At 38.5% G+C, this 15,689-nt stretch overlaps 2 protein-coding genes across 2 annotated transcripts; one reads left to right on the forward strand and one right to left on the reverse strand.

The window, feature by feature from the left end:
- The first annotated feature begins 1,037 nt into the window (after window positions 1-1,037).
- On the forward strand, window positions 1,038-6,135 carry LOC102195881 (germ cell-specific gene 1-like protein). The gene is made up of 5 exons (XM_005735794.1): window positions 1,038-1,688; window positions 3,058-3,105; window positions 3,696-3,848; window positions 4,412-4,523; window positions 5,157-6,135. The coding sequence occupies exons 1-5, from the start codon at window positions 1,400-1,402 to the stop codon at window positions 5,449-5,451; spliced, it is 897 nt and encodes a 298-aa protein (XP_005735851.1). The 5' UTR covers window positions 1,038-1,399; the 3' UTR covers window positions 5,452-6,135.
- Window positions 6,136-7,300: 1,165 nt separating this feature from the next.
- On the reverse strand, window positions 7,301-13,866 carry tmc5 (transmembrane channel like 5). The gene is made up of 17 exons (XM_005735872.1): window positions 13,782-13,866; window positions 13,542-13,644; window positions 13,181-13,259; window positions 12,790-13,071; window positions 12,142-12,275; window positions 11,723-11,867; window positions 11,440-11,592; window positions 10,972-11,135; window positions 10,014-10,089; window positions 9,787-9,886; window positions 9,610-9,697; window positions 9,391-9,466; window positions 8,825-8,958; window positions 8,460-8,633; window positions 8,202-8,280; window positions 7,995-8,060; window positions 7,301-7,879 (listed from the first exon to the last, which is right to left on the reverse strand). The coding sequence occupies exons 1-17, from the start codon at window positions 13,864-13,866 to the stop codon at window positions 7,301-7,303; spliced, it is 2,517 nt and encodes an 838-aa protein (XP_005735929.1).
- Between the last annotated feature and the right edge of the window lie 1,823 nt (window positions 13,867-15,689).

Below are 15,689 nucleotides of genomic sequence, written 5' to 3' on the forward strand. Positions count from 1 at the left end.
TTTGTTTGATAAGCACGTTTCCGGCAAAATTCAGATTAGAAGTCATTCTCTGAGGACTCGGCACCTCGCCTCTAGAGTCTGCAGTTTTCTCTGCTTATATCAGTGAGCAGAGCTCAAGTCTGTTGAGCTCTGCTCACTTTTGATTTTGTCCGGAGCAGCTGCAGGCTCATCATCCTCCCCACATGACCTCCCTCTAAATGCAAGAGCGCAGGTCAGCTTCTCTGAAAACAAAACCAACTCTCAGAAATGAAGGCGAGAAGTAGAAAGTGTTGCAATGAATTTCAAATGAACTCTTATGCAACGGAATTCTATTAGATTTCATTCATTTTAAGAACTGAATGAACTGGTGAGGACATCATAGATATTCTTTATTCATCTGTAATGTTTTAAGTCTGATACTCTTTTTTCAAACAAAAATAAATTAAAAACAATTCTTTCACTGAGTCTTCTTCAATTAAGATCGACAGATACACATCTGAGAACATTTCCTGTATTACATTTTTAATAAGTTTTAACAGGTTTTGCTAAGTTAATTGACTGATTATTTACAGTTATTGTCACTGGTCACAACATAAAATTAACCGAAACTTCATGAGGTTCATTTATTGTTGAGTTTTATTTTTTCACGTCCTCACGTCAGTAATTTTCATTGTGCTAAATAGGCTATTGTCCTCTAGGTGTAGCATTATTATCATTCATCTTAAGGCAAAATAGCCACTATTATTATATTAAAGAATACAGTTACAAAGTGGTTTCCAAATAGAGGACTATTGAGATGTCAGAAGAAAGTCTCTTTTTGCCGTATTGCTTTAAAATAGCTTGTTGAAGCTGAACTCTCGGGATCAACCATGTGAACTGTTTTATAGGTCTGAGATTTTTTTAAATTTTCCGCTTCGTGAAAATACACTCACATATCCCTGAATAGCCTCTTACAGCTTTCACTTTTCAACTCTTGCTGCATCTTATTTCAACGTTTCCGTGGTAACTTCCTACGCATCAGTCTGATAATCGTCTTGCAGCTGATAAATTCTTAGGCATGGAGGGAGGGGAGGCGTAAATGACGGCGAGAGGGAGTCCGGGAGAGAGAGCGTCATAAGAAAATCCTTGGTCAAACTTGGACAAATCCTCACGCAACGTGACATCCTATAGGGTGGACACTCGTAGGGCAGCGCGTGTGAAAATGACGGAAATGTGACATTTTGGCGCACAGCTCAGCTCTCTCGGAGATGATGTTTGCACTTTGTGCACCAGTGGAAGTTGTTGAAAACTGCCGAGTGCCGAATGTGATCATCGCCTCACCTGTTGTGCTTGGAAATTAGCTGCGGCTCGCGCGTCCCTCCTACTTCGCACCCATGAACTTTTCGGAACGCCGCGCGCTGCCTCATCCTTTACGCAGACAATGAGGATGAGCCGCCGATCCAGGACCCTTCTGTCGCTTAGCTTGAACTTCTTCGCGCTGTTTTTCTCCATAACCGCGTTCATAACTACTTACTGGTGCGTCGGGACGCAGAGAGTGCCCAAGCCAAAGTGCAGCAAGCTGCGGACGCACCAGTGTATAGACTACGGGGTGAACGAAACGGACCCCAACAAAGTGGTGTACAGCTGGGAGACAGGCGACGACAGGTTCCTGTTCCGTCAGTTCCACACCGGAATCTGGATCTCATGCGAGGAAAATATTCACGATGAAAGTAAGGTGTGTGTGTGTGTGTGTGTGTGTGTGGTGCGTGAATGTTTTTTATTAGTTAACACAGCAGCTGGAATGATTACATACTACTTTGGTTCTTTTTCCTAACTTAAGAGAAACACATAACTATTCATGTAACACAACGATAATCTCGGCAATAAAAGCTTCTGTAAGTGAAGAAAAATGGCACATGCGCCAATTCATGATCACGAAGGAATGGCTTTGAAATCAGTGTAAAGACTTTAATTTAGCTATTTTTTCTTATTATTTATAATCTTTTTTTAATCTTTAGTTTTAATTGTTTATAATTGTCATAAAACTTGACAACACCTGAGCTGATGTAAGCATTAACGAACAACCATTCAACATTTAAAATAGCCAAAGAAATAAAATAAAAAAACAGTAAATAGTAATTTTTATAAACTTGTCGTTTTAATCTCCTCCTTTGTCAAAATACAACACTTAGTTAAAATGGAGATTGGCTGCTCCTTCAGAGATTTTCTTTCCTTATTTTTTTTAATGGCTCTCCATTTGTGTCATTATGCCTTAGAAAAGTAGCAGCAGCACTTGAAAGCTTGAGTCTGAAATCATTTAATTCACTTTTTCATCATTATTTGTTTTTTAAGGGAGACAAAATAGCACTTAGATCCCCAGCTGGCCGGCTGCCTGGGACTTGAATGGTGTGTTGCTTGAGTTACTCACTAAGTCTGACCATTATGGAGTATTGTAAATTAATAACAGAGGGCTCAAGAGGGTGGATTATACGTGTGTCAGAGGAGTGATCATGACCATGAAAAGTTCAGGGACAAAAGGTGTGATCAGCCCAGATTAGTCCTCTCTCTGTTTAGTTTATTACAGCTGGATAAGGAATTACTGAAGCATCTGTCTGTCAGCTCTGTAATACGCCATGACAACCTGTGCTGATAATCTGTGTTTTTGTGATGTACTAGAAACAAACCACAAATTCAAAATATCCAAGAAGCAATTACAATAACACATTTTTATCTCATCAAGTGACTGTGGGATGGTGAGGAGGAAGGGGGTGCTGAGACAGCTTGAGTTAATAAGGATTACGTAACAGAGGCCTTGATGAGTTTTTCCTCAAAACAGCTGTTGCCACCCTCCTTCTACCTGATTAAAGCGTTCCACTTGCAACAAATCCAGTGGCATGCTCTGGTCAACAGATGGAAAACATCATGTCTGCAGGAATCCTTAGTGTCACTGGTTATTTTGTATCCTGTTTGTCACAGGCTGTCATTATGCCACAGTTTTTGAGTCCACCTGTGTTTTTAAAGTCCATATATATATATATATATATGATCAGTAATAAATAATAAATCATGACAGCGTGTCATCTTCTGCTGTGTCTCTAGGTGAGAGATGTCGAAGTTTTATTGATTTAGCCCCTGCATCAGAAAAAGGTGAGTGCTATCTGCGTTACCTTGGTTATCACAACTCTTTAAGCCCTCTAATTCTTACCCTATTTTCATTCACTGAGCTGTACTTCCCCATGTTTGTGAATATTTCTGCATCACTGTAACATCTTGGTCCGTTCTGATCTAATCAGCAACTGTCAGTTCAAGAATGTTTTAATGTGAAATCATGAAGGAGGGCTCACACATTCAGTTTAAAGTTTCACAGATGTTTAGCTGCGATGACACTTTCACTTGAGAAATGCTTAGTTCCTGTCAATCTGTCAAGAAAAGCAAAAAATCGAGAAACGGAGTGAAGAGGAGTTGAAATGTCTGATCATCATGTGCAGCCAGATTATATTCCACTAGATTAATTGGAAGGCTGAATAAAGCTTTCTGTAAACCGGAAAGCTTTGACATCAGTTCAAGTAGCACTTCATATGAGATCGTCATGTTACTTTCACCCCACATTAAGTCTGACTAACCAGTGAGATTGAGATGTTAGGTGACAATAAATCAAAATCTTCCCTTTAATAAAGAATCTCCATCTTAATTTATGTTATTGTGCATTTCTTGTTTGCTTTTTGGGCATTTTTCAGGGATGCTGTGGTTGTCACTTGTTTCTGAGATGTTGTACATTATTCTGCTGGTGGTTGGCTTCAGTCTCATGTGTTTGGAGCTAGTGCACTCCAGCAATGTCATTGATGGACTCAAACTCAATGCCTTTGCTGCCATCTTTACAGTACTTTCAGGTATGTGCTTGATTCTATTTTTCACTAACTTTAATGCTTTTGTGACATTTCCTGCAGTGTACTGTATTCAAGTATTTGCTTCTGGTTTCTAAGATTGTCATTTATCTTTGTAAGCCAGCTTTTGAAATACAACATAACAAACATATCCTGGTTAATCTGTTAATAAGGAGGGAGCTGTTGTTCTTGAACCAGAGAAACATCCCTCTGGTTTCCTTGTAATGATCAGAAGTAAATCTGAACTCAATTCAAAATCTAAAAAAGAAACAGTAGCCTTGAGAAGAAAGCGGAGGGTCAGCTGAATATGTTTTTCACTTCTTTTCCCAAAATAACAGTTTGTAAATGAACCTTAGCAAATTACTTGGATGGGGATTTAAGGTTATCCTCACCTGGATAACATCACTGTTTTTACTTAGGATATTCATATTTCCATACCCATGGAAAGGGTTGATTCTGCACTCGAAAGAAATCATCAAAGTATTTTTTAAATACTGTTCTTCTTTTCTGTTTGTACACTGAATCAATCAGAAAAGCTTACTAACAATATACTGTGCATATGATTTCAGGTCTTCTTGGCATGGTGGCTCATGTCATGTACACACAGGTTTTCCAGGTCACCGTCAGCCTTGGCCCACCAGATTGGAGGCCCTACAACTGGGACTATGGCTGGTCTTTCTGGTAAGACTCTGCAAACATCCACCTCAATACAGATCATTTTATACGCTGTGTTATTTATAGTGTTACATAGATAGAGTTAAGTCAAATCGTTCTTTAAGAAACAGGATGAAGAAGTCCACTCTGCATGTCTGTGCTGCCTCACACTGTCAGCAGAAGCGCTGATCTCACCTCTCTTCAGCATCACTGTCTGTAATGAAAAAAGTCCAAAGCTCTCGTGTTATGGTAGGATTAGGCTTTGGTGTCCAAAGCCCCAGTGCGGGTGTGATTAGAATTGCATAAGGGAATAATATTTTACTCCTTTACAATGTGCACAGTATGCTGAAAATTCATTTTGAAGGCTAAACAATTCTTGACCTTCTATGGGAATTATCCAGTCTGCATGAAAACAACATGGGATGATGATTTGATTGTCTGACCTCACATGCGAACCAGCCTGTTTGAGGAGACCAGGGGGACTTAAAGTGATTGGCACTAATCTTACCAAATACAGTGTCACGGTATTGAGGGTAAAACGTCAGAATACCTCACCACACTGAAGCGCACCATTAGGTTTTCACTTTTTTTGTTAGTTTTTTTTTTTCAGCTACCACATCTGTTTATTAAAATATGAATTCTCTTGCTGTTTTATATCAGCATGGCCTGGGCTTCCTTCACCTGCTGTATGGGTGCATCTGTCACCACCCTCAACTCCTATACGAAGACCGTCATTGAGTTCAGACACAAACGCAAGACCTTCGAGCAAAGCATCAGGGAGGAGGACGCACGGGAGGCATTCGGATATTTCCGGGAGCACTCTGTGCACTCCATCTCCAAATCTGTGGATTATTACTCTAGTCAGACCATAAAAAGTGGCAGGAAAACTCCTATACCAGGTGACTCGCTGGACTTCAGTGACATTGCAAATTCTTTGGGGGAAGAGCAGTGCTGAGTGAGAAAGGACAGTAGGTGGCAGCATTTCTCTTAATGTGGCATCTCATTGGACTGACGCATAGCTGTCTTTGGTAAGTTTTCACTGTGGGACAAACACCTACAAAGATAACAGGCCGCGGTGTTAGCCCTGTCTGACACATTTAAGTACTGCCTTAATGAAAACCCATCATGAAAGTTTAAGTCATAGAAGTTTAAAGTTGGAAAATTGCAGCTAAAAGTGGACATGAAGGTGTTTTTTCTTTTGTGCAGCTTACCACGATGTAGATTTAAAATGTAATGTTAAGTGTATCTATACTGTTTCAAAAGAATGAGTGTCTCTTTAATGCTTCTAGCCTTATTAGACATGTTCAGTCAGAAAATCGAACTGGGTTTTCATTCTTGTGAATCAAAGCCATAAATGTATACTGCAAATGATGTGCCTGTTTACAGTATTTATGGTACTATTTATTGTAAAATAGATGTAAAGTTTGTACACAGAATGATTGTTGGTAATAATGTATCATTTTTCTTTTGAATGTTCACCTTGGCTAAGTTTGATGGTGTCATAAAGGTCAAACGATCATTTGCAAAACACTTTTGATGGACTAGAATTTTTTTTTTTTTTAAACTGGAAAGAAATTTACCGCAGAGAACAAAATTCCCATAAACACTATGGTAAATGGTAAATGGCCTGTATTTGTATAGCGCTTTTCTAGTCCCTAAGGACCCCAAAGCGCTTTACACAACCTGTCATCCACACACTGGTGATGGCAAGCTACATTGTAGCCACAGCCACCCTGGGGCGCACTGACAGAGGCGAGGCTGCCGGACACTGGGCCCTCTGACCACCACCAGTTTGCAACGGGTGAAGCGTCTTGCTCAAGGACACAATGACCGAGACTGTCCAAGCCGGGGCTCGAACCGGCAACCTTCGGATTACAAGGCGAACACCCAACTCTCCAACACTCCAATAGTGCTAAACACTAGCACTATTGGAGTGATCACAGTCAGTACACCACATTTCTAACAGTGTAAGTCATTTTCATTTGATGATTCTGCTTTAACTGGAGAAAAGTAGAAACTTCATGACGGTAAAAAGGCTCTGCGGAGTGTTTCAAGCAAGTATGATGACTATTAAAGTTCCCCATTTCAAAACTGTGTTTTGATTGACTGTTACTTTCCCACCACAAAACACATCTGGTGTTTTTAGTATGATACAAATATAGAACACACAGTTTATTAAACCTTTTCAGTTACATTTTTGAACTGTAAAAATAGTACAAAGTTGATTTCAGTAGTTTTTAGTGAAGCATTTTTTTTCTTTTGCACAAATAAAAGAAATAATATTCAACCTAGTATTTTTTTTTTCCTGTTTCTGGAGAGTGTTCTAAAAATGTCCAGAACAAGAGCTGTCGTTTGGAAAAAAATAAATAAATAAATCAAATGTAGCAATGTATGCATAGTTCCTGAAGAGGGCAGTGTTGTCTTTATCAGCCACTTGGGAAAATTACATTTCACTCCAGTAACAACTGTAACAAATTTTGCAGGGGCATTTTTTTTTAACCTTTACCTTTATTTTGCCTTTTCTAGCTCACATTTCATTATGTGCAACAATTAACAACTTATACAACATTTACATTACAAATGGCACAAATTTATGTTTAGGATTACTCATCACACAAGGCTGACATACCATCATAGAAAGATTTCAAAATTTACTTGTATAAAAGTTGAATTAAGAGGTGGACCTGCACACTCATCTCTTTCATATATTCTTCGCAAAGTGCAAATTCAGTCTTAAAAAGCCACGTGGATGTTTTTCATACATCTGTTTTTTCATCACTGTAAGATAAAACTCAGCATTTTGTTCAGTAACCATCATCGTATTCATTCTGGGCCGCCTGCCGGGCTAGCATGGCCTGGATAAGAGCACTAGAGCCTGAAGGCCCAGGGTTTTGTGGTGGAGCAGTCATCCACTGAATTCTGTCATCTTCCTGTGCTTGCTGCCTGGCCTGCATGACCTGCATCATGACACTTGACACTGGATGCGGCAGGTCACCCATGTCATCTTCTGTGTCCTCTGCTCTTCTTCTGGCTTGCATGGCCTGTGTGACGGCACTGGATCTGTTGAAAATGTCATATTGATTATTGTCTTCATCCTCCACCCTGTTTCTGGCTGCCATGGCCTGAGCAAGTGTACTGGAAGATGATGGGTTTTCATCATGCATCGGATACTGATCTTCATTCTCCTGGTCAGCTAGTTGACGGGCCAACATGGCTTGCATCAGAGAACTAGAGTTAGACATTTCAGAAGGAACAGGTACTCCACCAATGCTGTATCTTTTCTCCTCCTCTTCAAGTTGCTGACGTGCAAGTAAAGCTTGAACCATGGCATTTGAGTTGGACTGATCACCAGATGAGTGATCATATGAATGCTGTTTCATGCTCTAAACAGAAAATAAAATATTCAGTAAGGCTGATAACAAGCTTCTACATGCAAAGTGATGTCAGCATGAAATAATTTTAACAACAAACCCCTTTTTGTTTCTTCTGTTTGGTGTTTTTGTTTGGGATAGATTTTTGAAGGTCCTGTAACCTTTCTAACAAGAAGGACTTGTCTTTCCCTTCCTGGTGGGAGGGAAACAGAAGCAGTCAGGCAAACAAAAACATAAACAAAATGTAAATGTATTCAAGACTAGACAAGTTCCACTTGTTCCTGAGGTCTGGTGAAACATATATTAAGGGAAACAGTTTCTAGAACAAACTCACATTGACAATCTGTTGTCTCAGACGACGAATAAGCTCCTTTCGACCATTAGTGACTTGCCACAATATGTATATGATGACACTGAGCAGTAAAATTGCACACAGGAAAACCATTTGCTTAATGACACAAATTTTGCATCAGTACATATGTGCATTCATATGCAAAGCTCAGTTATATGCAAAACATGGCTTGGACTTTTTCAGTCAACGTTACAAAGTACATGCTGTGTACATAAGACAGCACTTGCACTATGCACTTACAGGATGATGAGTGTGATTAGAAAATAGAAGATTTCACTCCGGATGACATTATTGTAAATCTCGACGACCCACTGAGAGCCAGTGATGTTTTTTAGATCATCTATCCAGACATCAACCGCACTGAAGGAATTGTTGAGTCCACGAAAAGGGCCACAGGACTTTGAGGGAGTCAGGCTATGGAGCAAGACAGAGTGAACAAAACAAGACTGAGACTGGAACCTTTCTGTATTTTCAGTACAAAATGCATTATTAATCAAAGACAAATATATATATATATATAATTTTATTTTAGCTTAGAAAAGAATAAAATAGAATTGATGGATATATTTTTCTCTTTTTTAGCAGCTGAAGTCATGTCCTCTTACCTCCAGGCAGTGTATGCAACAATTGACAGGGCTCCCACGAAGAACGGGAAGAAGAGAAGGAAGATGAAGATGGTTTGCATCTGAGCTGCTCTGCCAGATCGCCGTGGGGGCTGACAGTTATGTGTGAGACTGACCTGAGAAGTGCAAAAACCAAACTTGTACTACCCCATAAATACACATCCATAAACAAATATATTATTGATTTATTTTTGTAGTAACTTTGCTAATAAACTTGTGAGCCATAACAGAAAACAGAGCTTGGAATTGACTTTTTAAAAGATCATTCAGCAGGTTCATGAAACACACAGCATCAGCAGATCCGGCCTAGATCAAATTACAAATCCTACAAAGTTCATTAAATTTCAGTGATTGATTGATCTTGTCTGGTACCATTAAACCATAATGGTTACTCCTTAAATCCGAAACCCAGGCTGTCTTTTCCATTACCCAAAATAAAGCATCCATTCAATGTGATGAAAGGATTTTAATTAATTATTGACTGAGGTGTGCAAATAGAGTAACACGACCCTTATGGAGCATGGAGCAGTCCTGGTAGCAGCATTTACCTTCTTTAGATAAAACAGGATGAAGAATTTGAAAATCTGCATGGCAGGTAGCAGAGGAGAGAAGTAGATTCCAATCCTGTGGAGAGAAAATAGACGATTGCATTTAAATAATTTAAAAAGGTCCAAGATCAAGATAGATAACATAAGATTTGACTAAAATCCACTGACACACTGCTAGAACTTATGAAATGTCGAATGTATTGTTCATATGGTTCATACCAGGCCAGCGTCTGTGAATAGATGAGTTCAAGCACATTTCTGGCTACGTCAAACTCAGGAACCCCCATGCGTGGTATTAATTTTGTCCCGATCACACTATTAGAAAGAAATTGAGTATGTGATTTTAAACATAGGTCCATCTAACAATATAAAATATGAATTGAAATTCTATAACTCACTTGCTAAGAAACTCTCCAAAGAAAGATCCCAACATCAGGAAAAGGAAGTCAAAAAGGACCAGACGGTACAAAGACTGCCCTACCATGGACTCCCAACCCTGATGAATGAAACAAATTCACGAATGAATGTCTATGCCTAATGAATAAAGTAGGGACAGATAAAATAAACGTATGTTGTGTTTAAAAAAACACAAATAAATAGATAAATGGATATTTATTACTTACTGAACCTTTAGCAGGCACCTTATTCATCCAATAATAACACAAAACAGACAGAATGGACATCTTGAGAAAGACATTTCTGTATGTGAAAAAAGAAAGTATTTCAATTTTTATTATTGGTTAAATAAATAATTATATTTGCTTTGTGCTAGATGTCCAAATCCAAATCCAAATCCAATTTATTTATATAGCACATTTAAAAACAGAAAGTTTTCCCAAAGTGCTGTACAGAAACAAAGGAGTAAAACACAAGATGAAGCCACTGACAGTCACATAAAAACACAATACTACACATAATAAACAAATCAACTCACACCAGTCTGAACGCAATCGAAAAAAGGTGTGTTTTCAAAAGCGACTTAAAAACAGGAAACAAAGATGCCTGTTTAATATTTAAAGGCAGCGTAGTCCAAAGTTTTGGAGCCATAATTGAAAAGGCTCGTTCTCCTCTTCGTTTTAGCCTAGATTTTGGGACAACCAAAAGCAGCTGATCTAAGGGTCCGCGAAGGAATATAAGGCTGAAGTAACTCGGAAAGGTATGGGGGAGCAAGACCATTAAGGCATTTATGGTCTATAAATGTATAGATGTGTCGATAGCTGCACCACTTTACATATATACAGTCATGGCTTTACATAGATACCACTATACTTTATATTTACTTTTGTTTAAGCCTGATCCTAGAACTGTTCCTAGATCCTAGCACTCCCAGTCTTCTCACTATACTTCAGGAAGTCCTACATTGTTTTATAACACAGCCCACAAATTACACTGCAATTAACTCTAACAAGATTGAGAGCCTGCTACCATGCTGGTGACTCTGTGATGATGTCATAGGCACACCAAAACAAGGTTAGTTGCCTCCTTATTTCCGGTCTAATGGTAAACTAAGATATCTGTATTTTGTTATCTATCTAGACATAGACATAGACATATTTATATACATATATTGTTTTATTTCACCTGATCAACAGAACATATATCTGTTTGCGGTGGGTGGAGTAATGCTCAAATTTGTTGAAGAGGGAGTAGAAGAGTGGAATAACCAGGTTTATTAAAGACACCACAAAGGGAACCAGGAGTGTCTTTGCCTCCTCAAGCAGAGACCAATTGTCATTTTTTGTTGCCTGCACACAAAACAGGTAAAGATAGTGCATAATGACGAATACTGTATGCAATGAAACAATAAAAACCCTGCGCTGTTGGTAAATGACAAGACTTTCAGTAAATTTATGACACCTGGTTTAGATTTTCACGCTCTGAGAGTACAGGTGAGGTATATATTTTTACATGTTTTTTAGTTTATACTAGTTTTACTAACAAGAAAAGTGATTTCTCTAGAGAAAAAATATGCATTCACATTGCCTGTAGTCTACATTTAACAGACACAAGTAATTCCAAAGTCTAATTATTCCATTTTAACTTATGTACCTCAATCTCATACTTGCAGAGATAGTAAATACTGGCTGCACAACCAAAAGCCAAGCTTGTGGAGAGAAGCCAGCAACCAAAATTAATCCCATAGTGCTTCAGTTTTTCAGAGACCGAAAGGCGCTCCTGCTGGGCCGTTTCTGATAAAGACTCCTGAGTGAGCAGCAAGAGGACAAACAATGAAATACTGATGTGTATGTAGGTGTAAAATACAGAATTTCAATCTGTCACAGTTAATTCAGCATTTGATATTTTTTAGAAAAAGAAAAAAGCTATAAGTCACCTTGAGCTGGACACAAAGGTTGTTCCTGCGCTGTTTCACTGCTTTCTCATTGGTTACACTAAAATCCCAGGTGCAAAGAAGTTGCCATGCACTGTTTGATGCCGAGTCTGCTAGTACATAGTTGTTCTTGAAATTGACTGCCATGCTGCACGTGGACAAATCAAGATTCAGAATCATTGTTAGAATCAGAGCTATTGGAGCAGCTATGAGAGTTTTTATATCTACAACTATTAATCAATGTTATGATTGCTTGTTTTGGCATTAGAATTTTCACATTTTCTAATAATTTATTATTATATTTATCAATTTTTTCTTTTGACTTATCTCCTCTTCTCCCACATGCATGTTGAGGAGTCATAACAAAGCAAATTCCCTGTGGACTTGAGTAAAATCTTTAGCATGATGAGGACTTAACTAACCTGAAAATAAGTGAAATTCCACATAGCACCATATAGACTGCAATGGTGAAGAAATAGGCCAGCTGCATGTTGTAACCCACCAGAGATTCATTGCTGTAGCTACCGTAGTACATGACCGTATACTTGAAGTAACCCTAGGAAATCCAAAATATATGCAACTCTTGTTCACTCAGTACAGAGAGAATTAGAAAACATCTAACATGATATTACATAATACATATCAACAGTGTTTGCTAGTTCTAATTGATTATGATCTGCCATGTAGAGCGGATTCATGTTTTAGATTTTCTTTTGTGAAAACAAATGCTGTTGCACTGTCACTCCACTTGAAGAAACCCCACTTGTGGTTGGGGTTTGCATGTGCTCTTTGTGCATGAATGTTAGGTTAACTGGTGACTAAATTGGCTATAGGTGTGGATGTGAGACTGGTGATCTGTCCAGACTGTAGCACACTGCTCACCCTATCCATCATTGGAAAACAAACAACTGCATCCAAAATAATGCAGATTTGAGCCATGAGCATAAACCAAATAATTAGCTCTTATATTACATACTCATTTAATTAAATGGTAATTATTACATTAGCTTTAAATTTTAAAATAATGATGGTTGTGACTTCAACAGAAGATAAATGCATGTACTACTTACAGCTCCAGTTAGTATCTCCAGTCCTCTGAAGGTGACATTTTGGGGTACATTGTTCACGATTTGAGAAATGTTTGGGGTTTGCTTGTAAACAAGCAGAGGGATGGTGACAAAGCCAAAGTTGACCAGGAATGAGAAAATGTTAAACATGAGAAGCCACTTCAGGAACACAAAATAGGTGAGAACACTGGTCCCAAACTTCCCACCAATACTTTTCATAGCGCCTTGCCACAGTTTCAGGGTCTGCTTGGCTGACTTTACATGGTACCCGCATTTTCGTGAAAACTGAAAAAAGATCATAACATTCTGTATGTAGCATATGAGCACAAATTATGAATGAGCTAGGCTCATAAAGAGATGCAGCTGTTGCTTTTATGACAGATAAAACACTCACCAGAGACAGCTTTTCAGAGCAATCTGCCAAACATGTGAATTGGCGAGACTTCTTGGAAGACTGTAATTCCAATTCTTTCCTGTAAGAGTAAAACCATTGGGATCCTTGTCAAGCAAATTACCTGCATCACAAGTTTCTGCAGGCTGTAGAAGCCCCTTTGGACTTCAATTAGTACTTTCTTGTGTAATTTGTGTTGGACAAATACTTCCTTCAGAGATCTTTATTGCAACACCTGTGGCCTCCAAGCATTTGCATACAGCCTAGTTTATGGTTCCCAGCAGGATGCAATGTTTAACTAAATGTTTCGAATGACACTGAGAAGGATTTTGTTATCATCTTTATTTGTTTGTGGCTCACCCACCTGATATGTTTCTTCTCTTTAAAGCTCATTGGAAGATCCCGAATGGCCTGGATTCTGTCTCGTGTTGACAGAGCAGCAAGTTCCTCGAGCAAGTTTTGTTGCTCTGCCAGACACAAGATGACAAGACAAGTGCTGGCTGTTAAATCTTTGCGAGTACTGCCTTTCAGAATACATATCAGGTGTCATAATTCACTATCCAAAAATCCACAGGATAATCTGACACCCCTCAGGTGTGCTTACCATTTTGCATCTCATTCCAGATGGCATCCTCTGTGAAAGCTGTTTGGGTATGATCTGCATTAGGAAACATGCTCATCCTTCTCATCGCTATTCCTCTCCACCGCATTGTCATTTTTCCTGGATTTGCACACAAGCAAAAGACAGCCAGCCTTCTGTTGTGATTATTGTGGATTTTCAAACTCAAAAGCATGAGATTGATACAAGAACAGAGTGACAGTCAGCAAATGAACTGGGTAGCATTTTTAAATGTAACACCTGCAGCCGTTTACGCAGCCTTTATCACTTACTCTTTTCTAAAATAACAATAAGCTGCTACTTATTTATAAATCTAAAGATAAATATCGACTGCAAAAACACTGACAGAAAGCACTGCTGATAGTACAGGACACAGCACCATATACAAACTAATGTGGGTACTAATATGCAACTGTTTGTTCAAAATCTTTATTTCTGATGAATTTATTATTTCATATTTATTTTAATTTCATATAATGCTATGATACTGAAGGTGTTGGTGCCATTGCCCACCAAACTGTATTACTTTGCAGTTATTGTCAGAGTATCAGTCTGTGTGTATTATTTGCATGCATTAGTTTTAGTCTTGGTATGACCCTGGAATTTCTTTTTAGTCTTTCAGAAGCATAAAGATTAAATGAAATGGGAGGAAATGGAAGACAAAGTTATAATTCATCCTGAATTTCTATCTATATGGATTCCATGACAGTCCATCCAACAGTTGCTAATACAGTTTACTTGTGTATTTAATGTAATAGGTGATGAAATAGATATTAGACAAGTGAAAACAGATGTAAATCAAAGTTGTATATCTGTGTCATGTTCTATGGTAATCAAACTATATCACTGAAAAAAAGGCCATGTTGGATTTATTTGATTCAATAGTGGACATTGGTTGCACACAAATGTTTTGCTTTGGCAGAAACTTAGACAAATGAGTTAAATCAACACAACTTATTCCTATTCAATAAACCTGTGCATTTTGTGTTCAGAAAACACAACTGAAACATGTTTAGATGAAGTAAGTTGAGCTCTTGGAATATTTTAATCCTTCACAATTTTGTCATTTTATTTCAACACTATTCAATAACTTTTACCCCAGTACTACTTGGTCACTTAAATACTACATGTTGTCTTCATATTACATAATGTTCAACAAAGTCTAGAGTCTGGTTACTATAAAAAGTGAACGGGTCTACAACAGCTACAATCCTCCTATCTTTCAGGGGCATAAGCCTGAAGTGATAGGTCACTCGGCAGCGAACACCCTGGACAGCTCACCAGTCTACCACAGAGACAAACAACCATTCACATTAAATTGTGGATTTGAACCCAGGACCTTCGTGAGGCAACAGCACTAACCACCATGCCACCATTACATGTGGTTAAACCATAATAAAAAGCGATAGCATACATGTGGTGTGTGTGTAGTTGTCTGTGTAATTTCACGAGTCCAGCAACTAACCACTCTTACTAGATTGTATCAGATCATCTCAACAAGAACAAATTAAGTTGTTGAATTTCATACAGATCCTACATGATTTAATTACGTTCAAGATAGAAACATGAAATTTTTGTGTTCAAATTAAAAGGTAGGCTTTTTTAATGTAACAACCACCCAATTTACTTCTTTCGGTTTACCAAAAAAGTAGAGGCGACTGCTCGACTTGACTGAGATGGATGCCTTCGTCAAACCACGATCCAAAGCGTGCGAGACTGAAATCCTGTGCGATGTAAACATTGCTATATTATTGACTTACTTCACTCAAACATGAACAATTTAATCTACCCTCTCTGCATATTATGTAGTTTCTACACGATACAGTTACTATAGAGCAGGGACGTGCAGAGGGGGGGGCTAGAGGGGCTTGAGCACCCGCCCCTTTCCTGATG

This window comes from Pundamilia nyererei, unplaced genomic scaffold, assembly GCF_000239375.1.
Source record: "Pundamilia nyererei isolate P.nyererei 1_Seehausen unplaced genomic scaffold, PunNye1.0 scaffold00065, whole genome shotgun sequence".
NCBI classification, from domain to species: domain Eukaryota; kingdom Metazoa; phylum Chordata; class Actinopteri; order Cichliformes; family Cichlidae; genus Pundamilia; species Pundamilia nyererei.

Excerpts from the sequence above, each read along its gene's own strand:
- LOC102195881 (XM_005735794.1), top strand. The coding sequence starts at position 1,400 with ATGAGGATGAGCCGCCGATCCAGGACCCTTCTGTCGCTTAGCTTGAAC. Across the intron at positions 3,849-4,411 it reads CATCTTTACAGTACTTTCAG|GTCTTCTTGGCATGGTGGCT; the intron begins GTATGTGCTTGA and ends ATATGATTTCAG. Across the intron at positions 4,524-5,156 it reads GACTATGGCTGGTCTTTCTG|CATGGCCTGGGCTTCCTTCA; the intron begins GTAAGACTCTGC and ends GTTTTATATCAG.
- tmc5 (XM_005735872.1), bottom strand. The coding sequence starts at position 13,866 with ATGAGAAGGATGAGCATGTTTCCTAATGCAGATCATACCCAAACAGCT. Across the intron at positions 8,959-9,390 it reads TCCTGTTTTATCTAAAGAAG|GTCAGTCTCACACATAACTG; the intron begins GTAAATGCTGCT and ends TGCACTTCTCAG. Across the intron at positions 8,281-8,459 it reads CTAATCACACTCATCATCCT|TGTCATCATATACATATTGT; the intron begins GTAAGTGCATAG and ends TTTACTGCTCAG.